The 27,252-nt window shown below is 37.0% G+C and overlaps 1 protein-coding gene across 1 annotated transcript in view; it reads right to left on the bottom strand.

Annotated features, from left to right (window-relative positions):
* STK32A (serine/threonine kinase 32A) overlaps positions 1-27,252 on the bottom strand; it is a 146,780-nt gene that overhangs the window by 60,129 nt on the left and 59,399 nt on the right. The window contains exon 5 of the mRNA XM_008987313.5: positions 11,267-11,440. Within this exon, the coding sequence (XP_008985561.2) occupies positions 11,267-11,440 (174 nt within the window). The remainder of the gene's footprint in view (positions 1-11,266; positions 11,441-27,252) is intronic.

Raw genomic sequence — 27,252 nt, 5'->3', positions numbered from 1 at the left:
CACACAGTATTTTTTGTGCCTTGGGAAACCTACTCTACCCTAACTGTAGGGGAGGGTTATGTGAGTTAGGCCTAAGTAAGAGTTATCCCATCTTATTGGCCCCGTTATTGGTTCAGGGATGGGCTGATGACCTGATTTATAACCTAATTTGGCCATATCAGTTGTAAGCCACTGAGTATCAGAAAGAGTTGTGCTGTGGGCTTCTGAGGAAAGAACTTCCTTGCTGTCCTGGGGAAAGTTTTGAGAAGGAGTGTGATTCTTTAGATTTAAAGAATTTAGCTTGCAGCCCTGACAGCAGGCAGCTTTCTTGCAATTACATGGAGGAACCAGCTGAGGATTTAGTGACCACATGGAAAGGAAAGAAGAGAATAAACGAAGCCAGCTAGTTGGTAATACTGCTGAGATGTTGAATCAAGATACCTTCCAAGTCCAGCACACATCTGGATTTTCCGATTTTATAAGATAATAAATCCCTTTATGGTTTAAAGCATTATGAGGTCGTCTGTTGTTTGAGATCAAAACCATGTCAGTAATAAGACATTCTGAGACTGAGCCCTCCACATCTGTAACTGAGGACAATAATCATATCTACTTTACAGAGTTGTAATGATTTAGTTAAATGGTACATGTAAAACTTGTAGTATACTATTCTTCCCTTATCTGCAGTTTCACTTTGTTACCCACAGTCAACTGTGGTCCAAAAATAGGTAAGTACAGTGCAATTAGATACTTTGAGAGAGGGAGCATTCACATACTTTTATTCCAGCATGTTGTTATGATTGTTCTATTATATTATTAGTTATTGTCAGTCTCTTACTCTATAAACTTTATCATAGGTATGTACATAAGGGAAAAACATAGCATATATGGATTTGAAAATATCTGCAGTTTCAGGCAAGACACTGGTGGTCTTAAATGTATCCATCATGCATCAGTGGAACTACTGTGTAGTATCTAGCACACATTAATTGTTCAACTAACTTCCAGAAAACATTGAACAAATAACTAGGAAGTGTCCAGTATAAGAAAAGCTAGAGAGTGAGAAACTGATAAGCTGAGGATGTTAAATGATGAATAGTTGTTTTCAATTATCATTGAACCATTGTGACAGAATCATGATGATAGGTTTTATTTATTGCAATATTGAGGAAACAGGCTAAGCCTTTTTTATACTTTATTTCACACTATCCTCAGACAACCTTATGAATTAGGTACAATTATTCATACTATCCTCAAACAACCTTATGAATTAGGTACAATTATTACCCCTATTTCATAGATGGGACCACAGTGACACACAAATCCAATGTAACTATTCCAGTGTTATTAACTATTATGGAAAAAGTTAGGACCCCATGTTTATCTGACTCCGGGGCAATATTCAAAGCACTTAAAAATGGCACAACACAAATCAGAATGGGGCATGGACCACTAAGAATGGATCCCATCCATAAATTACCAGTATAACAGTACTAGTGGGTGTTGAGTGAGTAGACACCCTGTATGACTGTGCATTTACTCAGTAAAGCTCTAATAGGCATCAACAGAACCATAAGGCTAATCGTGAATCAACAGAAGAACTTTCTAATGATTATGCATGTTGGAAAATGAACTACTTTATGTGGTAGTGAATATCCACCCCTGAGGCATTTAAGCAAAGGCTAGGAAGACAATTCCTTGTTAGGGAGATTGCAGAAGAAATTCTGCCTTTAGATGAAGGTAGGAAGGAGGTGTCAGTGTCCAAATGACTCCTCACTTCTAATTTCCTATGGTTCTGTAATAGCCCATAGTTTTTTTTACAATTATCTGGAAAATAGCAGTGTGGCTTCCCTTTATTAAGCCCTCCTGATTTTACAAGCATTATAATAGGAGCTGTTCATATTTTTCTTGCTTTCTTATATACAATGTTATTATACCTATTTAACAAAATTTTAAAGCATCAGTTTATTAATTTGCCCCAAGTCATACAGCTCACAAATTGTTCCCCGATGTAACTATTCCAAAGCCTCTTAATCTCTCTACCATACCACACTCTGCTTTTTAGTAAGATTATTGTTCTTTCTTAATGTTTGCATTATATAAGAAATGTATAATGATTTGGGTGATGATGTATCCTAGAGTATGAGAAGAAACAGTAAGTTTTTCCCACAGCTTATTGCAAAGAAGATAACTCAAAGCAAATGGGTCTAACACATTAATATAAATGAGGAGCTAGAATTTATTGAATGTTTTTATGTAGGGACTGCATATTCATTAGAATATATCCTCACCACAGCCCTGTGAAATATGTACAGCTATCTTCATTTTACTGATACAACAAATGAGGTTCAGAGATGCTGAGTGTTTGCCCAAGTTGCCCCCCTTGTAACCAGCAGAGCCATTACATAATTCAAATGCTGCTCTTCCTGGCTGGTGATAAACACCATTCAAATAGCCTCACTGTCAGCATGTGAACGTCACAGTGGAAAGCTGCATAACAAGCTTTGAGCAAATATAATATCTTCATATTATGTCTTAAAAGGATGTAAAACTATATGCATATATATGTACATATTTATATACCATTATATACACCATTATACAGATGCTCCTCAACTTACAATGGGTTATGCCCTGATAAACCTCATTGTAAGTTGAAAATATTATAAGTCAAAAATGTGTCTACTTCATCTAACCTATCAAACATCATAGCTCTAAAGGACAAAAATCATACTTTTATATTTATATTTCAAAGCTCTATTCGGAGCTGTGTGTCCAACAGGCATAAGTGATCGATATCACGTGTTAAATGACTAAATCTGAAAGAATAAAGCTTGAACTTTACATTGTAGTGTATTATGGGCAAAGTAAAATTTATCTTGGACCAAATCATAGGTTGCCTATTAACGAAACCCTTAACCTTATAGAAATTATTAAAAGCTCTGCCAGTCTAGTTAAATGTTAACCTGTAAACAAGCAGTTCTCTTTGCCTTTTCACATGGGTTTTCACAAACGGGTGGCTTGTGTGAGAAACAATCACAAAGCCCTTTTGAAACGGCTTGATGCATATAACGTAAAGAAGGCAGATTCTCATGTTTTCACAATGTGTAATTCATGCTCATTTATTATTTGGTAGCTTGGGAGCAGGTGCTGAATAGAACACATCAACCTAATACCCTCATTACTGCACTGCCGTTTTGTTTTGAGGCTCAAGTGGCCCTTCTGCTGTGGGAGTTACAAAAAGAACATTTGCAAGGACTTGTGGTCTACTGAAGAAAAGGCTTACTAAAACAAAAGGAAAGGGCATTTTCTTAAGCACTCCACAGATAATAGCCTAAAAGCAAAATCCATTATTCCACTGCAACAAACAGAAAATACACTGAGAGAAAGAAAGCCAACATCAAGCAGAATACACACAATATAAGTAATCAGATAATTTTTAGACTTTAAATTTTCTCATACTGGACATGTAGCTTTGGTAAAATGAAAAAGATTTAACTTTCCTAACAGATACTTAAAAGCAAAACAAAATACCTTGGGCAAGGGAAATGATATTTTAAAAAAATCATATTGAAAATATCTTCCCAAACCTGAAATACAAAAGTAAGCAAAGATAGTCTCTGGCAACATTAAAATAGGTAACCATATACTAAAGCCAATGGACTTCACTTTCAGAATATTCTCTCGGGTTACTTTAATTTTACAAAGAATTCTAACAAGTTTTGTGACTTGATCTTCTATCCCATAATGTATTGTAAGCAGCATGTTAGGAGTGAGGACAGGTGCTCTGAGTAGCACCTACCGGAAAAGCAAAGATTAAAATATTAGCAGCAAATAAAACAATAAAAACATATTTACTGCATTAATTTGTTAGAGCTGCTGCCACAAAGTACCACAAACAGTGGCTTGAAGAACACAGAAATTCATTTTCCAGTTCTGAAGGTAAAAAGTCCAAAATCAAGATGCCAGCAGGGCCCATGCTCCCTCTAAAACCCATCAGGGAGGCTCCTTACTGGGCATCTTCCAGCTTCTGTAGGTTTGCTGGCAATCTTTGGCATTCCTTAGCTGATGGACCCATCACATCAATCCCCCATCTTCACATGTCATCCTCCCTGTGCCCCTCTATATCCACATCATCTTCACTTTATGTATGCTCCTCTGTATCCAAAGTTCCTGTTTGAGGAAGAGACATCAGTCATACCGGATTAGGGCCCCCAAAGGCCTCATTCTAACTTGATTATCTCTGTAAAAACCCTCTTTCCAAAAAAGGTCACATTCTGAGGCGCTGGGGTTCAGGACTTCAACAAATCTTTTTGAGGAAGCACAATTTAACATATAACACCTACCAACTAAAATATATATCTAAACTGAAGTTTTATGCTATTGGGTAAATAGCACCAAACAGCTCATCTGATCTTGAGGGTCAAGAGTGAAAGTAAAGGAGCCTATATTTAGAACAGGGCCTTTGAAGCAGGCAATCCTACATTTGAATCTGGTCCCTGAATACTGACTGTATATTGGCAAGTTGCTTAATCCCCTCAGAGCATTGTTAATTATGAAGTTAGGCAGTGTGTACAACCAGCCAATTAGCACAATACCCAGTTCGGTGTGAGCAATAAATGATGGCTCCTGATAAGTCATTAAGAAAGGGACACAGTTACTTTGTAGTATAAATTAAGTAGTTATAAAACGCTAATGAGCTGAAAGAAATAAACACTTCCAGGAATTTAAAAAACATCTCTCCAGCTGACTCATTCCCACATTATTCAGAAAGCGGAGGTGCCACCGTGTTGGCAAATTTATTTATTAGGAGCTCACCTGTCACTCAATAATCACTGACTAAAATGACTAGCTGCAGAAAGTTCTTATTTTTTCCTATAAATTATCTCTCAAGAAAATAAAATGTGACTGCCAAGATAGCACAGTGTGTGAGAATCAGACACAAAGGTGACATTCCAGCCCAGATCTCTGCCTGAAATAAACCAAAGACCTCAGTTAAAACAAACGTAATTTTGGCCCACAACTGAATTGCAAACAAGACCTTGATTGGTAAATGTGCTAATAGCCATTTATCACAAGTCAGTATCAGAGGCTCTCTAGACAGGTCATTACAGTCAGACAGCCTTCTTGGAGGGGAAACAGGTGTGTGGTAGGGCAGAGGAACAATGAGGAGGTCACACATTGAAGAGCAGCCTACCAGGGCAAGAGGATATTGTCCTAGAGTCTTAGAAAGAATCATTTTTGATCACTTGGTAAAATCTCTTCACTTCTTCCTTAACAGGGAAGTTCAGGACTTTATTTAAGGTCATAGAAGAAATTGGTATTAAACTGTGATGCCGTACAACTTCTTTAGAGGAAATGTGGTGAGCAGACTGTATGGTGACCCCCAGGATTCCCAGCTTTTGGTGTTCACACCCTTGCATAATTTACAGCCACTCAGCATGGACTGGTTCCAGGGTTTGTTTCTAACTGACATTACATGGCAGATGTGATGGTGGATGGTCTCATTTCTGTGACTGAGTTACGTTAAAATGTTATATATCATTATTCAAGTATATATACTCTGTTGTCTTGGTAGCCAATTCACTCTACAGTATTGTTCCCTTGTTAAATTTGAAGAAATTAGCCACCGTGATTCCTACGGTCACAAGGAAATACCTCCTGCCAACATTCTGACTGAGCTTGGAAGTGGATTCTTGCCCGGTTAAGCCTCCAGAAGAGAACCCAGTTTTGGCTGACACCTTAATGGCAGCTGTGATGAGAACCCAACTAGACTGTGCCCAGACACTGGACCCCAAGGAACTGCGAGCTAATAAAGGTATGTTCTTTCTGGTCACTGAGTTTGGGAATTTGTTCCAATCATGGTCCAGAGGCTACAATTAGAGGTATAACCTTGAGCACTGGGAGGATGCAGCTAAGCGTGTGTATGTGTGCGCGTGCGTGCACGTGTGCGTGCTTTTATTCTTTATGGCATACACCACAAAATTTAAAAACCTTTTGATGTTAATGTTGAAGTGTTTACTCAACTGCTTTTCACACTATGGTATTAACAACTTCATATGACAGAGGGATTATCCTGTTCACCATGGGAGACTGGCACTCAGAGCACTGGCAAATAGGTGACCCGTAAATCAGTTTTGAATAAATATTTGGACTAGAAGCATTATTCTTAAGACTTTTTTTCTTCACCGGCAAGACACTGATTTCTAGAAGAATGATAGGAACTTCTCATAAGCAGTTACTGCCGCCCAAGAGGTGATGTGTGAGAAAAGGTTTCTATCTGCATCTTATACAGTCATCAGGATGAATCTGGAATCAGTTATGAGTTCCAATGAGTATGGCAAAGAAGGCAGAGGTGATAAATAAAAATACTATCCTGTGTTTTTCTAGACAGCCATAAATTTTCTTTTATTTCTCGCTAACGTTTCGGTACTCAATGGGAAATGTTTGCAAATCTCTTTGTTGTACTGCAACAAATTGCCCTAATTAGATTTGTATCTCCTTCCTATGAAAGTTTAGAAAACAGTGAGTTATAACTTCATTTTAGTGGGGGGTAATTCTCAGAAAGAGAGAAAAACAATCAACCATCCACTCAAATGGCACTTTGATCCAAGATGACTTACTATTTAATTGTCCCATACAATTCATCTCATTAGCTTAAATTCATAATTGAGACTTCTTTAAGATCTAACAAGGGAGTAAACAGAAATTTGTCTTTGGATTATAATATTGAATGATTACTTTCCATCAGATTATTTTTTGGAGAGACTTCAGCAATCGACAAATAGAATAGTACTACCCTCACAGAAGAGACTGTAATGAGTTTTGTTTTTCTTATTTTTAAATAAAAGTAAATAATCACTTGGTCCATATTTTAAAGCATTTATTTGCAGATTTCAAGTAAGCAAAAGAGAATATTATACTTCAAACTGGCCATACTTTGGAAACTAAAGCTGATTTTCAAGCTGTACTCACACAAAAAGTGTGACATCTTGACTAACAAGAAAGTTGTCTAATTGCACGATTCAAACTTAATGGTTATTATACAACCCGATGTCTTTAACAACTGTAGCAAAGAGAGATTCTGAAATTGAAGAGAACTAGCTGAATATTCTACATATTTGGGAAACTATCAAAGTTCACAGATTGTTAAACATCCACAAAATAAAGCAAAACTCCACATATGTCTTAATGGAGATTTATGGTAGAAACAGATCCTATGGTGTTTTTTAAAACATTACTATGCTAGACATTTTTGGCAGAAAAGCTGAAGTGAAAACAAAATTTAAAAAAGAGCCCCTTCTAAGTTAACACAGGGAAACAAGTAAGAACTTTCATCCACTTAGCTCTCCTTGCTAGACTAGACTTGCCGTGTGCTTTGACTGTTGAAAGTCCCCTTTACACTCTCAGAGCTCTCATGAAACTTGTTTTGTTACTCCAAACCATCTTCCCTGAAGTGCTTGTCTGTTACACAATTTAGCTTCTAGTTTTAGGCTGTTCTCTGTCTGTCCGTTCCACAGGTACCACTTCTGTCTGTGGGTGTCTGAGGCAGGTGGCCACACATACATGTCCCATGCTCCCTTCAGAGCTGCAGCTATGCTGAGCATCTGCAGGCTGGAGAGTGGTTTAGAGCTCTGCATTTCCTTAACATGATGCTTCCCCTACTTACTAGCCATGCAAGCTTAGGCAAGTAATTTTTCAGAACCAGTTTCATCGATGGTGAAATGGGGACAAAGCACCATCAACCTCCTGCAGTTAAGGGAAGACTAAGCGAAATAATTCACAAGTGCTTAGCTGAGTGCCTGGTACCCAGGAAGCCCTTAGTAAACAGCAGCCTACTGCTGCTCCTGCTTCCAAGTATTGCTGACTGTTTATGGGTAATTTTGAATCTTCTTCCACGTCCAAAGGCAAAATGTAGATTTTAATCTAAAAGTAGGAAGTCACATATTTTATGTCTTCAGTTTTATGGAGATGGTCTCTCCTCGTCTGGGAGATCTACTATATTTTCATTGATTCTTTTATTCCTTCTCGCTTTTAATTTCTAGGAACTCAGCATGTGTTTTACAACCCAATCTTCTTTCTAAGTTACAAAAAGGTGTTTTGTTATCTTGAAGTCAAATACAGCATGAATCATGCTGATTCTTTTGAAGAAGGAGATTAAAAAAAAAAAAAAGAATTACAGTATTCAGAAGCCTGTATCTCTTCTATATTTCTTTTTGCATTCTCTGGCCCAGGAGCCCTGGTCTCAGATTGCCACAGTTATTATCATTTAAATTCCTTAGACAAAGAAATCACTGCTTCTTTTACCATTTACATTTAAAAAAAGCTATTTGACACCATTTCAAATTAATACCTGCTATTCTGAGAGCAGAAAAACCTGGTTATCAGAACACTGTTAGAATTAAAATGTCTATTTGAAGCTGGGCATGATGGTCAGGTCTGTAATCCCAGAACTTTGGGAGGCTGAGCCAGGAGGATTCTTGAGCCCAAGAGTTCAAGACCAGCTTGGGCAACATAGGGAGACCCTGTCTCTACAAAAAAACACTGCCTTGAAAAGACTTAATTATGTTGACATAGGTCCCCAATTGCCCAGATTACATTATCTTTTTACTCTCCCCAGCACAATTATTAATACTAATAGCATCCTCTTTATCTCTCAGAGTATCCTGGTTTTGATGATAAATTACATGATTACTCTAATGTAAAGACCAAGGTACAAGTAGGTCTGAGACTTTTGGCTTTAATGTCCTATATTTCAATCTTTCTTATTTGTAAACCTGAGCTTCTGGTCAATCAGTTATTCATGTGGATCATATTTGTTTCACATACTAGTTATACAATAGAAAGCAAAACACGTGGGGTGTACCATTTTGCAAAGGAGACATAAATGAATTAAGAAATAATTAAAATGTCACATCTTCTCAGGAAAAGGTACAAAAGGCTATTACAGCCTGTAAAATATACACCTGAGAGGTAGGGGGAGAGGTACATATAGGCCACAGAAATGCACTTGAATAGTTTTTGATGCCAGAAGGATGCCACCTCAATTTAACACTCAAAATGTCATCATGTTTGCCTTCCGTTCATTTACCATGGTGAAGAGACATTTCAGTACAAAAAGGCCCTTCTGAGGACAGGCAGTAAGTAATAACTGTGGGTGTGACTAAAGAGCAAAAAAACCCCAGAAAGTTAATCCTTGTTTTATTATTTAAGTGGAAAAATGATGATGGGAACAAAAAAGAGGGAAAGAACAGAGAAACAGTATTTGGTGTTAGTAAGCTCCTTGGGAGAAAAGCATATCAAAAGTTTTGTTGTTGTTTTTCCCTGCTGAATTCCTCTTGAAACACAGTTCTAAACACATAGTGAAAATGCTTGGAGAATTAGTTTTTTGATGGCCAAGAACATGAAGCCTAAAGAAAGAAGGAACAGAACCCTATTTCAAACAGGAAAAGGAGAGAGTAAAAAGGCTCAGGCCGTACTGCTTTTTCACGGCCACTGCCTCCTTTCTGATACCTGTGATGTCACAATCAAGATAGGCTATGGTTAGCAATTTTGGGGCAAATGAATGAGTATGAGAGTTTTGAGAGGGACTCCGTACACTACAAGTATGAAGAGTCTCTCCTCAGAAAGAGCTTTGAGGGACCAGAAAACCAGTTTGCGAAGATAAGTGCTTGAGAACAGGATTTCTAGTTATTGACAAAACACCAGGTGTGCAAATTCATTTCTGAGATCCCACATGATTAACTGGTCTGCTTTCCATTTATCTGGTGCCTGAAAAGCACATTTCCAATACAAACAGGCCCTTCCAAAGAAGGTACATTAAATAATAACTATTTAATGTCTAGGGCCAAAGCCAAAAAAATAAAAATATATTAAAGAACTGGCCTGTGGTCCCTGCACAGAGAAATTGTGATGCTTCACCTTCATCCATAGGCTCTGTACTCATCAAGATAAATTATAGGCTGAGTACAGTGGCTCGCTCCTGTAATCCCAGCATTTTGGGAGGTTGAGGCAGGAGGACCACTTGGGGCCAAAAGTTGGAGACCAGCCTGGGCAACATGGTGAAACCCCATTTCTATAAAAAATATATGAATAAAAGTTTAAAAAAAATTAATTAGGTAAATGTCAACTGGTGATGGTGAAATATTTTATCTGGCCAATTTTTTACTAATTGAGACATAATTGTACTCAGCAAATTCTCCAAGGATTAGAGATGACAGCAGCAGAGTCACATGCACGGATTTTTCATTTAGTAATATGTAATCAATTAATGCATATATTTCACATGTGTAAGTAATATGAGTTGGTATCATAGAGTTCTAACTTTGAGGTCAGAGGCATCTAGGTTTAAATCCTGGCTACGCTGTTTGTCCTTGGCAATTGAGATGGTTCTTTGTCTGTGTAATGGGAATATTATAATGAAATGTGGAATCTTGGCTGGGTTTTGAGTATTTAATAAAATAATGTACATAAAGCACCTAGCAGTGCCTGGCACATAGTAAGTCATCAACCAGTAAACAGTAGTTGTTTTGATGTTGATTAGGATCACAATTCTTATAAATAAATCTGGGTGATAATATATATAAGCCATTATTTTTTTCATATGTAATTTTAGTCTAATTATATCTGCTCTGATCATTTACCTCAGGTTATTTCAGAGATCAAATGAGATACTAAATATAAAATAATCACTAAAACTACAAATTTCTTTACTATAAAGTTTTATCTTTTTCTTTTATCTCTATAGCTTTATAGCCTCTTATGTTATTTGTACGTCTTTATTTACTACAAATGCTTTAACTGCAGAAGACATTGCTATTGCTTTTTCTACCTCCATTTACAGCACACACATTGGGGATTCATTTAATAAAAACACTCCAGGACAGCAAATGTTAGAAAGACTCAAACTTTCTTCCCAAAGAACTTTGTTTCTTTTCATTCTATTTCTTTCCCTCCATGTGCTACCTCCATTTAATTACTTATTTAATATGTATTAAGTTTCTATAGGCCACCTTTTCTCCTCTACATCTAAGCTTACTTATTAAATAGTACCAATATTTATTAATTGTGATCTCGTTGTTTACTATGACCTTGGGCAAATCAAGCTCTATGTGTTCTGTTTTTTAAAAAAGTCTGCAAAATGAGGATAATCAACCTATCTCAGGGTACTGTTGGAAGAATTAAATGAGGATCAAATGTCATGTTCAACAAGAATTTAATGATTGTATCCAGTTGTGGATTCTCTCCTTGCATTGAGTTCATGGCTGTCTCCTTGGACTTGACTGACCTGTGAATGATGCGCTGGCTCTGCAGGTAGTCTAGGGCCATGACCAGCTCACAGATGAAGAGCTTCACTGTTTCTTCCTTAAAGCGGACATTCTGTTGCAGGTGATAACGCAGGTCTCCACCCAACAGGAGGTCCACCACCATGAACATGTCTTCTTCATCTTGAAAGGAATACCTGGAATAGCATTAGGAAAGAAAACTTGTCAAATCTATTTACACATTAAGGAACCCCAGAGGCAACTGAGACCCTACAGATCAGAGCAGAGTGTTTTTGAGCTAAGAGCTTTGGGAGTAGGAAGTCTACCACTAGCTCTATGATCTTAGGCCTTTTGTTTCCTCATGTATCACATGGGAATAATATCTACCACATTTAATCATGCAGAAGAATTAACACGATAAATATAATACTTATTGTCATGCTTGATATACGGTAAGCACTCATTAACTGTTTGCTCACATAGCAATAAAACACAGGAAATAAAGAGATCCCAAGTTATCCATTTATCACTAATGGTCACATCCTAACCATATTTTGCAGGAGGCCCATAAAGTATGAATTGTGGGAACTCCTTGAATCATTCTCATGCCAATTTTTCCACACTAACAATGTCATTGCCCAGCAACATTATAACAAATCATGTCCCACATTAATGATAAGAAAAACATATAAGAAGGGCAATAAAGAAGTAAGCCTACAGTACAAGGAAGTAATTAACTCTGTCTTTGGGATGGTGAGGTAAGGGAAAGCTTCTCAGAAGAAGTGAGATCAGAGCTCAATTTTGAGGAATGGTGATAATAGTACTAACCAAAAAATAACGCTAATATCTCCTGATGTTTCTGTTGAGTGAATTTGTGGGCTCTGACACATTCTGCAAGTGCGACTCCAGTCCTTCCTTATGATGCTGCTCCCATGCTTCCATTCACATGAGGAAATGCACAAAGTTAAATAACTGACAAATGGTAGTGCCAAAGCATTCTTCAGGTACAAAAGTAAAATTTGAAAAATACCAGAGAAAAGTAGCAAGAAGGCAAGCACAGACATGGGAAGGAACCTAGTGCAAGTGGGGGAAAGAGAATAGCTTGGATTTGCTGGAACAACAGGTATGAAAGGAAAGCTTGCATCTGGAGAAGGTGGCAGAGGCCAGATTCCCATAACAGGAGCCTGTGCATGAATCTGCAGTGACCCCCAGTCACTGAATAGGCAGGATCAGACACGGCTTCATACATGAAGGAGTATATGGCTGAGGAATTAGAAGAGATAATGAGACACAGAACAGAATTGGCCCCTGCTGTACACAGCAGCTTGTAAAAATGCATTCCTACTGCTGTGATTTATTTTGTTTCCCTCAAAGCACAGCCATGATTTCTAGTCACAGTCAAGTTCTCTGTGTCAACACTGCTTTGACATGTTTCTTTAGACATAACGTCATGGAGATCACATTTTAAATTTTCATTTGAATCAAAGAATTAAGTGCCTGCAAGCAGTGCCCAGGGATGCACATCACTTCGTAGTGACAAATTATTTGCTGAGGAATAAACGTAGAATATCAATGATGGGAGAAATACACTTAGGATATTTTCTTCTTTATAATTGCCATTCTGCTAAAGGAGAAAACAGTACCTACAAACTAAAGAAATGAAATTCAATGAAGTATTAATCTGAGGTGGTAACATTCTAATGAACACTAACAGCACCTGATAGTTTAATAAATAAAATTTTGTTTATCACTGAAGACTGATTTACACAGAATATGTCAGAAATTAAGCTCTTGGAGGAATTTAGACAAAAACACAGAAAGTGCTTTGTAAAATCCTGAGAAACCTATGCTTGGCATTGCCTTTTGGAAGACATTATTCTTCATTTCAATCAATGACTGGCTGGTCATCTCTGTCATAGGTGTATTAGGCACGAGAAAAGGTCTTTGGATCTAGGCAATTTGATACATAAACCTTCCAAGTGCAGCAACACAAATGATATTCACTGTATTTTACAGGCCATTCAGTAAACAATATTAAACTGGTTAAACTGTAATCATGCCTGGGACCTGCTGCACCTTAGGCTCTTCTCCGCTAAGGTAATAGAAAGAATGATTGATTGTGGGATGTAAGCAAGGTCTTTTGGGATGAGTGGCAGCTGGGATAGAGATAATGAGGTGTGTGAGGGTTGGGTACCAAAGTCAGGAGAAGATACTACTAACCATAAACATAACTAGATGCCAATGCAAACCACCTACTCAGAGTAGGTTAGCATACAGAACAGACATGATTCACTCCCTGCTGTTGACTATGTTAGGCTGTCAGGTGTAGTTCAGAAACCTGGTGACAGACCAGTGGACTCTTCTCCTATTATTCCATTTAACTCCAAGGTAGCAGAATATATTTATTAAATTCAGCCTGAATGAACATCTTTACTGGGACTTGGGTTAAACTCTTTTTATTCAAAGAACAAAGTGATAAAGGTGACAGGTATGGCAAGTTAATAACTGTTTGAATGTGCAAGGGATTATTAATCAAAGTCGGGAGGCTCAGGCAAGAGGCAATATGCATCCCTTGGCCAGTATAAATATAAATTTATTTAATCATGGAGGCAGGTTTGGCTCTTAAAAATCATCTTTCTCCTTTGACACTTCAGAGCTAAAGCCCTCCATCACAGATTCTTAATTCTCAGAGGGAAAGAAGATAAATATTTTATTATCCTGAACTATATCCAGTAAAATATGTGAACATAACACAATTGGGCAATATCTAGAATATTCAACTTCACACCATCTGATTTTTTTAAATGAATAAGAGCTTCCCTGTACCTCAACCATTCATCACATAGCCTCGCTATTGCATTTCTGCAACTTTCTTTGGTGGGGTATCATGGCTTATTTATTTCTGAGTGGACAGCTCCAAAATTAACAAGCCTGCTTCCAGTGCATTTGAAATTCATTGCAGAGTGTGCTCAGTAAGGAAGATAACTAACAAAAGATCATCACCCTATTCCACCCTACTCCATCATGACCAACCCAGACCATTGCAACAGGCTATTCATAGCTCTGTCTGCATAATCTTGGACCTCTCCAATCCATTCTCTACTCTGCAGTTATATTTTTAAAATGCGAGTTTTATCATGTTATTCAACCTTGAAAAACCTCCACTTCTTTCTGTGGTCAACAGAAACCTGTTAGGTCTGGCCCTGTTTATTTTTCCAGCTTTATCTTGAAGATCTTTTCCTTCCATTCTCCAACTAGCAATTCATGCTCCCTTCAGCCTTAGAAGTTTGTAATATGGTGTGACCTGTGCTTGCACTCATGATGTTGTCCAGTGCCTGGTTATAATCTTTTCACCTTTCAAGTCTCAGCTCAAGCATCACTTCTCAGAAGCTTTCCCAACATGCCATATTAAATCTAGTTCCCCTGTCACATGCATTGCCATACACTTATTCACAGAATTTATAAAATTTAAAAAATATTTCCTGTATGCTTTTGGATTAACTCCTTTCATTCCCAATATACCTCTGGATGCATGCTTGCTTTTACTCACCACTGGTACCTCAATACCTGTATATTGCCTGAAATACAGGTTGAACAAATAGCAATAGAAAAAAATAATAAATAGCCAAAGAAAGGAAGGAGAGAAGCAAGGTTAAAACACAAGCTTTAGGCAGGTCTGATGTAAATGCTCTAGGTTCTATGTTTAGAAATTGCCGTGGTCACCAAATAAGCCAAAAGAATCACTTATTTGGGAGTCACAGTAAATGGTAAAGAAAGAAAAAAGGAAAAAGAGTCACTCACATTCTTGAAGCTATCTCACAGGGGCCATGATGAAGTAAATCAGATTCTGAGGGTTGGGAAGAGATCTAAAATGTTCTACAATGCAGTGTTTTTCAAATTATTGTGAGTCAAAATCCTTTAAGGAGTTGTGAAATCATTTCGGTTGACTGTGATGAGCATTTCTTAAAAAGAAATAAAACAGATCCAATAACATAGGATAAATGTTATTAACACATAAGGTTAAACATTGTTTATGAATTTTTGTTTTTATGAATATAGTGTGTCTGTCTCTATGAGTGTATCTACTGGGTTATAATAAAAAACATTATTTCTTGTTATGGGCTGCAGTCAAAAAAGCTTGAAAACCATGACAGCAGAGGAACCTACTTCCTCTTGCAGAACTGTTGCACCAAATCGTCATTCTGATGCTACCCAGCAAGGGTCCATTCTGAGCAAGGAAAAGCAAGAGAACATTGTGCTAGAACTGAAAATAATAGAACAGTTAATATGTGTTTTTCTGACTCTGAACAGGGAGTGCTCACAGCAGGCTTTTCACAGCTTAGGTGAAGCATTAGCCCTTGTGAGAAGAGGTCTCTGAGGAATAGGCAAGGAAGAGATTAGGGTACACTGTCCTATTCATTAAGCAGAAATTTACTTTTAAAACCTTTCTCTGGAGCAATGGTCCATCATATTTCTCTTCTTATAGCTTTGGGAAAACTTTTCAAGGTATATCTAGCGTGAAATTCATTTTGAAAAACTATTGCATAAATAGTATTATGCACCTATTTCATTCAGCATAACAACACAGCAAACCCATGGTTTGCAAAAATCAGATTTCAACAGCCTATAAAAATAATACCCAGTTGTGTTTCTGTTTTTTAATTGAAATACCACAATGTGACAATCTAAGGTAAAAGAAAGGTTAATGGCTTGGATAACACTGGAACCAAGCTGAGACAACACCTTAAATTCTCTCCGTGTAGATTTAGAGGGAGGCAATTTACAACCTAAGCAAGTATGTAATGACTTTTAGTCAATAATGTATCAGAATGAGAGCATTTCCACCAATGCTTCATGAGATCCTGTTGGTGAGAATATGGAGAAATGAGTATCTTATATGCCCTGGATGGTAATTTGGTGAAGCCTCTTTTGAGGACAATTCAAAAATATCCTTAAACAAGCACATGGCTTTGGCCCATAATTTCTTTTTCTTTTCTTTTCTTTCTTTCTCTTTCTTTCTTTCTTTCTTTCTTTCTTTCTTTCTTTCTTTCTTTCTTTCTTTCTTTCTTTCTTTCTTTCTCTCTCTCTCTCTCTCTCTCTTTCTTTCTTTCTTTCTTTCTCTCTCTCTCTTTCTCTCTCTCTCCTCTCTCTCTCTCTCTCCCCCTCCCTCCCTCCCTCCCTCCTTTCTTTCTTTCTTTTTCTTTTTTGAGACAGGGTCTTACTGTGTCATCTGGGCTGCAGTACAGTGGCACAATCATAGCTCACTACAGCTTGGACATCCCAGGTTCAAATGATCCTTCCACTTCAGCCTCCTGGGTAGCTAGGACTACAGTTCTATACCACCACACCAAGTTTTTTCCTTTTTAAAAAAGTTTTTAATAGAGGTGAGGTCTCACTATGTTGCCCAGGCTGGTCTCAAACTCCTGGCCTCAAGTACTCCTCAAGTAGCCTCCCAAAGTGCTGAAATTATAGACGAAAGCCACCACACCCTGTGTTGCCCTGGAATTTCATTACAAAGAACTTTCATTATGGTCAGATTTGAAAAACTGCCAGAATGTACGTATAAGGATACTCACTATATCATATAAAATTAACATAATTTACATGCCTATCGATAAGGGAGCATGCAAATAAATTATAATAAATTTATGCTACAGATTATACAGCATTTAAAAAAATGTGATCTATTATTTTTTTCTTTGCATTTCAATGGCTACAAAAAGGCAGATCTATATTCTTTTATGGAAAGATTTTCAAAATATATTGTAAAGACAAAGGAATGAAAAGAACAATGTTTATACTATAGCATATAGCTGCTTAAATACATACAAAGGATATATTTAAAAAGGATATAAATACACAACCGCAAAAGGATAAAAACCATGTACCTATGCTAGTACATGCATAACATTTTTTGACAATAAGATAACCAGTTATATAAATGGTGGGATTATAAGCCATTTTGGTTTTTACTTATATTTAAAAAGCCAAGTCAATATAAAAAAATTTCCTTCTATTCTGATATATCTAATATATATTGCCTTATCAGGAAAGAAACCAACGAAAATGAGTCAATCATCTAATCTTACCTGGGCTAACAGCTGTCATGAAATCCTCAGTCTTTTAAATTTTTTTCTAATTGCTTTCTAAACTTTTCTTTAAATAAAGAAATTGTATGGAATGTTTGCATCCTATAGATTCAAACAAGGCCCACCCACTGCCATTGATGTATGTGGCAGTCTTCTTTATTCTACAACTTCCCTGACCCAACTCTTCTTTTATTTCTAGTCATTAAAAAAAAAAAAACCCAAATATTTGCTGTAGCATTCCCACAGTCTGGACTTTGCTGACTGCATTCACGTCATGTCTGTCTACACATTCTATAACTCTTCGTAGTTTGTAAAAATTGGTGGTTAGATCTAGAGGTTTGTCCGAGTTTAGGTTAAATTATTTTTTTGGCAAAACGATTTCACAGATAGTGGTATCCACTTGATCTGGAGATATACAATTAATAAGTCTATATTTTGTATTCGATGTTATCAGCTGTTAATTATTGTTGTCTTGATTTGAAAATTCCTTAGGGGTTGTGATATTTGAACTCTATCATTTCTCCTTAATGTTTTAGCTGGAGCATTTTTATACAGAGAAACTTTTGCCAAATATAAATTAGATGTTATTCTTCCATGTTTCTCCTTCTGCCCTTCCATGGCACCCAGATATTTCGCTATTACAGAACACTTCAGGCCTGGAGCAGGTGACTCACACTTGTAATCCCAACACTTTAGAAGGTACCACTTTGGAAAGCAGGAGGATTGCTTGAGGCCAGGAGTTCAAGACCAGCCTGGGCAACATAGTGAGACCCAATCTTAAAAAAGTTTTTGTTGTTGTTGTTTTAATTAGCCAGCATGCACCCATAGTCCCAGCTACATAGGAGGCTGAAGCAAGAGGATTCCTTGAGCCCAGGAGTTTAAGACTGCAGTAAGCTATGATTTTATCACTGTACTACAGTCTGGGTGACAGAGCAAGATTGTCTTTTAAAAACAAAACAAAACACTTCAGAAATCTAGTTGTAGATGGCTACATTGCATCATATCATATAATCACAATTAATATTTTCTTTTTGCCTGAATTGCTAACTAACTGAACAAAGAATTTTGTGCCTTGCTCCTTTCTAGTCATCAGCAACCCTGGCATATAGCTTGGTACATAATGAACATTTGTTCATTCAATGGCCATTTTACAAATATTTGTTGTATATTCATGTTGTGCAAGGCACTGAGAATAAAGAAGTAAACAAAATGATGTGGTTTTCCTCTTCCTGAAGCCAATCATCTATAAAAGATAAACAAATATTTAATAAACAAATATGTAGCTATAAATTGTGGCAAGAATTGTTCAAGAAAAGTGAAAGATACTGTGATAGAAACTAACAGAAGAACCCGAGTTTGATTGCAGGGGTCATAAAAACCTCACAGAATTAATACTCATGTGTATGTTTCAAGACATAAACTATAGCCTCAAATAAAATAAACAAAAATCTACAGTTTGCACAGTAAAGAAGCCAAGTGATTTTAAAAAATCATATAACAGGTTGCAGTTTATTTTTTTCTGATATTCTGATGATTTTTCTGAGGCCCTGACCTTTCTCTGAACAGAGTTTTAAATCATATTTTATTATCTGTTGGCTTATGTATACTGGCTCTGGAGATTTTATTTATGAAGCTTCTCCAGGGAGAAATTTTGCTCTAATTTTCTACAGAATCTCTTGAGATGGCCACCTCAGAGAATAATTCAGCCAGTATACAGGCAAAAGGGAATAACAACATTTTGCTTTCCATACAAAAGGGAAACCAAGACAGCATGCTCAGATGACAAGCAACAATTAAATCAGACTCTTCCTTATAAAGTTCATCAAGTGTCCAAGAAAGAAAAAAAATATTAGAAGTTAATTCTTTTTGTGCTTCATAGTGATCATAGACCGAGTGCAGAGAAAGCAGTCTAAGTTGGAGAGTTTGGGTCATTGATGGGATTAGAAATGGCCACTTGAGATACAGCAAGTGCTTGGGTAGGCCTGGCTGGCGTGGGAGAGGTCCCTGGCGTGCTGAGTCATATATTGTGACTGGCCCTTCTCCAGAGTGGAGAGACAGGAAGTTCAGCTAGCACAGTGTACTGTCCACTCTTCTGCCTCTCCAACCAGAAAAGCAATTTCTTTCCTTATTGACCAAGCTACACCACGTTCAGAATTGCAGGTCAGAGGGGGAATTGCAGAATTATTACCAAGTGGAGAGATTCTTACTCAGCCTTCATGCCTTCATCCCAGGCTCTCTACTTTTAATGCGCCCAATGTTCCCCCATCTAGTGTTTACAGCCAAACTAGACCAATTGCCTCTTCAGGAATGTTTTGCTTTTTCTCCTGTCTCTGCTCTTATCTCAGGGGTTCTACCATCCATCTCTATTTCTGACGTCCAGCAGAAGAAACGCTACCAGGAAAGCAGAAATATAACATAATGGTTTTTCTCAGACCTGGGTATATTAAACTATCAGTAATGATTTTTGTTTCACTAAAATATTTTCATTTATCATGGTAAATGGCTCTTTGAAATTTTTAAGTTGATTTTGCAGTTGTAGCTAATTTTAAGATGTTTGGTTTTAGAGGTGTAAAAGTAATGATACATATATAATAACATTAAAATAAAATATACGTTAAACTGAGGGTTTTAGAGAATTTGGGGGTCAGGAGTTAGAATCCAGTTTTGACATCACTTTCTGTGGCTATTGAAAGAAATGGAACATGTCATCATCAGCATACTTATTTACAGGAACTAGTATTTGAAGATATATGAAATTATGCATGACAAGCCCAGCAGGAATATATTAGTACAACACCTCAAAAATAGTAAATTCTTAAAAATATTAGCTGTCCTGAAGAGTGACATTGCACATACACAATTCCTACGTTTCCCCAAGAATTTCATTCTTGAGTCTCCTTCCTACAACGCTTTTCAATTCATCAAACTTAGTCACAGTGAGAATACTCCACCCAATTAAACCCTAATCCTGCTTAAACTCACTTAATATGCTTTTAAACAGCAACAAAAATGAAGTAGTAATTTATGAAGTGCAATATAAGGAGAAAACTACAAAACTGCAGGATAGATTCATGTTTAATTATAAGTCTCAAATGGAAACTTAGAAGATCCTATTTTATTCTCTATTAATTTCTTTTTCTTTTTCTTCCTTTTTTTTTTTTTTTTTGAGATGGAGTTTCGCTCTTGTTACCCAGTGCAATGGCGCGATCTTGGCTCACCACGACCTCTGCCTCCTGGGTAGGTGCCTCAGTAGCTGGGATTACAGGCACGTGCCACCATGCTCAGCTAATTTTTTACATATATTTAGTAGAGACGGGTTTTCACCATGTTGACCATGATGGTCTAGATCTCTTGACCTGTTGATCCACCCGCCTCGGCCTCCCAAAGTGCTGGGATTACAGGCGTGAGCCACCGCGCCAGGCTCTTCTCTATTAATTTCACAGCTCTTCACAGCATTTCAAAATTTCCACCCCTCTGACCACCCCTCATTCTCAGTTGATGACCTCATATACCAAGGGGAAAACACAGGCAATGGCATGAGAACTACTCCATCTGCCCTCTTTCAAGCCCAGCAGTTCACATGCATATCAACTTCAACACTCTGCTTTTTCTACTAGTACATAAAAGTAGTGTCCTCACTTCCACCTAAGTCCAGCCCATTCACCTGTGCCCTGAGTCACATTCATCTTACTACCTACATACAGGACCTGACTTAGCAAACATCCCCTCTCTTTACTATATTACCGATTCCTTCCTCTCAATTGGCTCATCCTTGTTACCATTCAAACTCATCTTGAAATATGTGTAGGAATATATGAAAACAGAATACATATTTATAAATATGTACATAATTAATATATGAATAATAATATAGAACAAATATATAAAAACATTTATTTTATTGTAGCCAGTGATACACACAAGAGCCTAATAGAACATGACCAATTAGCATTTATTTTTGGAAATCAAGATTGCTTTAAGGTTTGCAAATCACTTTACTTCACTCATAATAGAAGTGATCTCAGTAAAACAGAAAAGTATTTGATAAAATGTTATATTGATTCATGATAAAAAAACTTCTAGTGACTTAGGACAGAAAAGAAACATTGTGATAAAGTGTATCTACAAATAGCCTACAGCTAACATTGTATAAAATCTTCATATATTGAAAGTCTTTCTTGTGAACTTGGGAAAAAAGAGACAAAGATGTCCAGTATCACTACTTTTATTTAATATTGTTCTCAATGCATGTGCAATATGCACGGAAGGAAAAGGTAAGAAGATTGAAAGGGAAGATAAAAACTGCCACTATTAGTAAATTACATGAATGTAAATATTGAAAATCCAAGAAAGCCTATAGAACAACTAGTATAATTAATAAGAGATTTTAGCAAGGTCACTGAACACAAAGTCAGTATTAATAATCAATTGTATTTTAGCATATAAGCACCAAACTAACAAGAAATACAATTTTGATAAATAATACCATTTGTAATCTTATTAAAAACCTCAAATACCTAGGCATCAGTCTAAAGACAAATATGCTAGACCTCTACACTAAAAACTACACTAAAAACTAAAACCAAAGAGATAAATTAAGGGATACCTATATAAATAAGAATGTATATATACATATATATGTATATGCATGTACATATATATGTATATATATATAATGTGTGAATTGTAAATCTGATATTTTGAAAAGATTTTTGATATTTTGAAAAGATGTTGGGCCGGGTGCGGTGGCTCACGCCTGTAATCCCAGCACTTTGGGAGGCCGAGGCGGGTGGATCACGAGGTCAAGAGATCGAGACCATCCTGGTCAACATGGTGAAACCCCGTCTCTACTAAAAATACAAAAAATTAGCTGGGCATGGTGGCATGTACCTGTAATCCCAGCTACTCAGGAGGCTGAGGCAGAAGAATTGCCTGAACCCAAAGAGGTGGAGGTTGTGGTGAGCTGAGATCATGCCATTGCACTCCAGCCTGGGTAACAAGAGCCAAACTCCCTCTCAAAAAAACAAAAAAAAAAAAAAAAGAAAAGATGTCTGATATTTGAAAAGATCTTGGTTATTCCTGAATTAATCTATGGACTCAATATAAATAGCAGCTTTAAAATACAAATGAAAAAGCTAATTATAAAATTTATATGAAATTTTAGAGTCAGCTGTAGCCAACATAATCCAAAGATGAATTACTGAAAATCCAGTGTAAAACTACAGTAATTAAAACAATGTCATAAATATAAAGGAGTATACAAATAAATTAATGGAACAGAGTCAAGAAACCCACACATACACGGTGACTTGATTAATAACAAATGCAGTTCTGTGGGGCAGTAAGGAAAGTATAAGCTCTTCAACAAATGGTATGGGTTAATTACTTATCTACATGAAGAAAAAATAAAACTTGAACCTGGACTATAGATCTAAATGTGAAAGCTAAAACAGCAAAGCTTTTAGGAAATAGGATAGAATAGCTCCACCTTGGTGTAGGGAACGATTTTTCTTTTTTTTTTTCTTTTTTTAGACAGCATCTGGATCTGTTGCCCAACCTGGAGTGCCATGGCACCACAATATTGGGTTACTGTGACCTCCACCTCCTGAATTCATGCCATTCTCATGCCTGAGTCTCCCAAGTAGCTGGGATTCACAGGCATGTGCCACCATGCCTGGCTAATATTTGCGTTTTTAGTAGAGACAATTTTGAGATGCTGTGAAGAGCTAGTTTCAAGCTCCTGGCCTCAAGTAATCTGCCTGCCTCAGCCTCCCACAATGCTGGGATAACAGGCGTGAGCCACTGCACCCAGCCAGACAAAAATTTCTTAAGGAGGACATAGAAAGGACTTCCCATAAAGAAAAAGGTTGATAAATTATACCACATTTAAGTCTAAACTTTTTTTATTGTTTAAAAAAAACCCACCATTATTGCAGTGAAAAAGAAAGTCAGAGCTTGGGAAAATAATTTATATCCTCCCAAAAAAAGACTTCTTGATGAAGTTTTATAGCTCATTCTGTATATATAATAAATTAGATACTGCTTTGTATTTCTTTTACTTCTGGTATATTATGTCCCCTGTAATTTTTTCCATAAAAACAAAAGATAGGTTATTCAATACTTCATTTTGTGTTAGTGACTCTGTTCTATCATCCTTAACATATGACAAGAAACTCCTGACTTAGGGTAGAGTTCTAGGTACATAACATTAAAAATGATTCCACACTTTCTTCTAAAATATACATCAATTACATGTAGGCTGTATGCCTATTGTCAGGCAGGGTTATATGTACTTTTTGTAGACCCTTTACCCCCGATACATGCATCTTTCTTTTTATTTGTTTTATTTGGTTTCCATGCAGAATAATTATGTGATCCATCCTTTACCTTAGAAATATTTATGTTAAGTAATTCAACATCTTAGGTAATCTACTACTTCTTTATCTGAGCAGAAGATTTAAAATTTATTATACCTTTATATGTAAGCAAGCAAATGACATTCCAGTGCTATGTCAGTGAAGATACTGATTTTGGAATTAATTAAAATCTGTGTGATATAGTACATTTTAAATACATATTATAAATTATAATATTTACTATTGCCAACTTGATGGTAACAGATGGTAACAAGACTAATCACACAGGTTACCTCTTGGCTACATATCGTCTGAAAATTTCCTTATCCTCCATTTCAGCACCTGGAACAACACCTGAACTTCCTATATATGCTAAATAAGCATTTTTTAAGAAAACTTTAAAAAAGAATTGTATATAGAATATATAAAGAGCTTTTATGGATCAATAAGAAAAAGAGGCAACTAGTAGAGAGATGGTCAAAAGGGTCAAACAAGCGCTTCCCTAAAAAGGATTCTAAATGGTTAATAAGCAAAAATATGCCCAAACTTATAAGTCACCAGAAAAATGCAAATTAAAACCACAAGGAGATACCATTACATATTTGCTGGAACATCTATAGTTAAATAAACTGATAATATCTAGTGTTGACAAGGCTTTGGAGCAACTTGGCTTTTCACACATTGTGGATGTAAGTATAAACTGGCACAAGCTCTTTGGAAAATTGTTTGCCAGCTAAACCTATGTAAACCCTAGGACCCAGTGCTTTAATTCTTAAGTTTATATTCCAAAAATACTTGGGTATTTGTGTACACACATTTTGGAATATAAACTTAAGAATTAAATCACTGGGTCCTAGAGTTTTCACGTATACAAAAGTACACATATTTTGGAGTTTACCAAAAGATACAAACAAGAAGGTTAATAGCAGTACTCTGTAAAAGTCTCAAATTGGAAACAATCCAAATGCCCATTAATAGTAAAAAATGTAAATGAACCATGGAGTATTTACACAATGGAATACAATAGAGAAATGGCAACCCACTACTGCTGCTTGTCACAACATGAATCTCAAAGCTTATTTTGTACCTCTCCTCCTCCACTTGGAAAATAAGATCAATCACTTCTCATTTTCTCATCAAGTCTTTCCCTTTGTTCCATTTGATCTTTTGTCCCACCATGTGGAGTTGGCTTTTATTAAGATCTTGATAAAGACAGGAGACAGCCAAGGGTCCCCTGGGAAACCCTGCCTCTGAGTCTAAAAGAGCATGAACACTGGAAAACCCAACTGCTGGTCCTTGATAAAGCCTGCCTTTTCCTGATGGAGTCTCTCTAAATAATGCCCACCTGCACACTGGGGGAAAGGGGTGGAGCCAGGGGAATCTTGTCCTGTTTGCAGTGGGAGGAGTGTGGCCTCTTTAGCTTCTGTGTAGTAACCTGGGATTCAATCTGTGAGGCAGGAGAATCTGCCTTCAATCTGTTGGCAAGAGCCCCTCTTTTGCTTTACTGAGTTTTTCTTTCTTTTTCCTTTTCGTCCAATAAATTCTGTTTTCCTTACCCTTTTATGTGTTTGCCAGCCTAATCTTTCCTAGTCATATGACGAGCCCAGTTTTAGCTGAACTAAAAAGAAAGTTATGCAACAATCTCAATACATTTTTTATTTTTATTTTTATTTTTTTAGAGGCAGAGTCTTGCTCTGTCACCCAGGCTGGAGTGCAGTGGTTTACTCATAGCTTACTGTGATTTCAAACTCCCACGACTTACCTGAAGCTTGTTTAGCTTCACAGCTTCTGTCTAGTTTCCAGAATCTTCCTCCTCTGCCGGAACTATTGGAGGGCAATGTGTTTAGTCCTCAGACCTTCTGTTCCATCTAGTCTCTCTCCCAAGGTGCTCCCTTCAAGTCTGTGGTTTAAATGTCACCTAACAGCCAATGATTCCCATGTTTTTGTTTTGTTGGACTTGATACACCACACCATCCTGGATTTCTCTTCTGAACTCCAGATTCACTTACTGCCTATTCAAGACTTCCCTTTGAATTACTAAGAGGTTTCAAAATTAACACAGCTAAGAGCGTTTTCTTAATTTTACAATGAATCTGCTCCTCCTCCAATCTCCCCATCTATCTAAATGAATGACATGATCATCTATGTTGCTTAGGCCAACAATCCAGGAGTCATTTATTTTACTCTTCCTTTGAGCCGAGGGGCAGGAATGTTTTCTGAGCGAGGCCAGTTGGATTCTCTCCCAGGACTTTCAATCTTGAGTGGGTGACACAAGGTTAGAAAATTGGCTGGAGCTGATTCATCTCGACCCAGACAGCATAAGAGCCTATCCAATATTTCCTGCTACCTAGATTTCCAGAATGGCCTTTCCCCCTAATCTTTGTGAAACCTGCTTCTTCATCTGTGCTTCTGAGTCTGTAATCTACCCCAGATTCTTCCAGTGAGTTTCTTTTTAGCTTAAATTTTCTAATGGCTCCTCGTGTTGTTTTCAATAAAGGATGAGTAAATGAATATGTGAATGTCTGCATTATAAACTCAGCTTCCTGTTCATTAGTCATAAGTCAGTTAACATCTCTAGGTGGAACAATTACTGTGTACTGGCCACACAATAACAGTTCTCTGCTAAATTCTCCAGGGACTGCCCTCCCTTCTTCTTTACTTTTCCAAGTTCATCAGGGTCATACCCCAAAACAAGTTCTTCTTTGAAGCCTTTGACTCATTAACCTCATGTGGCTCTCAGTTCTTGCAGTATTTATAGTTTCTACCATTTCCTTATCATTTTGTGGACTTCTTAAACATACTTTATGTATTGTGGTGGATTGTTTGCCACAGTGATTTCTCTGCCTTGCTTTTTGCAGTGTTGACTTTGCCATACCACTCATCAGAAGTGGATCCTATTTCTCCACCCAGTGAATCTGAGCCTGACCTCTTGATTTACTTTGACCAATAGGATAGAAAATGTGACTTTGGCAGAGGCTGAAAAAGTGCTTGCTCATTAAGCTTGTCTCCTGTTGCTTTTAGGAACCCTTCCACCCTTATGTGAAGAAGACAGAGTTAGCCTCAGAGTAGAAGAAAAAGGTTAGGCTAGCCCCTGCCTTCAAAGTCTAGATGGATAATTTTGAATCACTGACTCATGTAACAGCCCAGACTAGAAGAACTGCCTGAACAATCCACAGAATCATGAGAAATCAATACTCGCTGTTTTGAGTCAGTAAGTTTTGGAGCAGTTTGTTACATGGCGAAAGCTATCATAATGTATCTAATTCTTAACCTAAAAGCAAGTTTATATAGTCCTTAAAGATTGAGAAGTATCTTTTTACAGGATTTTGCATTATGTGTGTAAATGTATATGTATGTTTAGGGATGATGCACCAGATAAAATGATCTTTTATATCCTTCCTAGCTCAAATTTGTATAGATTCTTCTAAAAATGATGGAATTTGACCCCCATTGCATCTCCATTGCCATCCTAGAAGACTTAGGTCTTGTAATGATCCAAACAATATGTTCTGGGAAGAAATATATACTGAGAAGAAACAAAGAGCCTTATGCCTAGGAGATGTA

Source organism: Callithrix jacchus, chromosome 2 (assembly GCF_049354715.1).
Source record: "Callithrix jacchus isolate 240 chromosome 2, calJac240_pri, whole genome shotgun sequence".
Taxonomy (NCBI): domain Eukaryota; kingdom Metazoa; phylum Chordata; class Mammalia; order Primates; family Cebidae; genus Callithrix; species Callithrix jacchus.
Note: the sequence above shows the minus strand (reverse complement) of the source record. Positions and strands in the feature narration are given on the sequence as shown.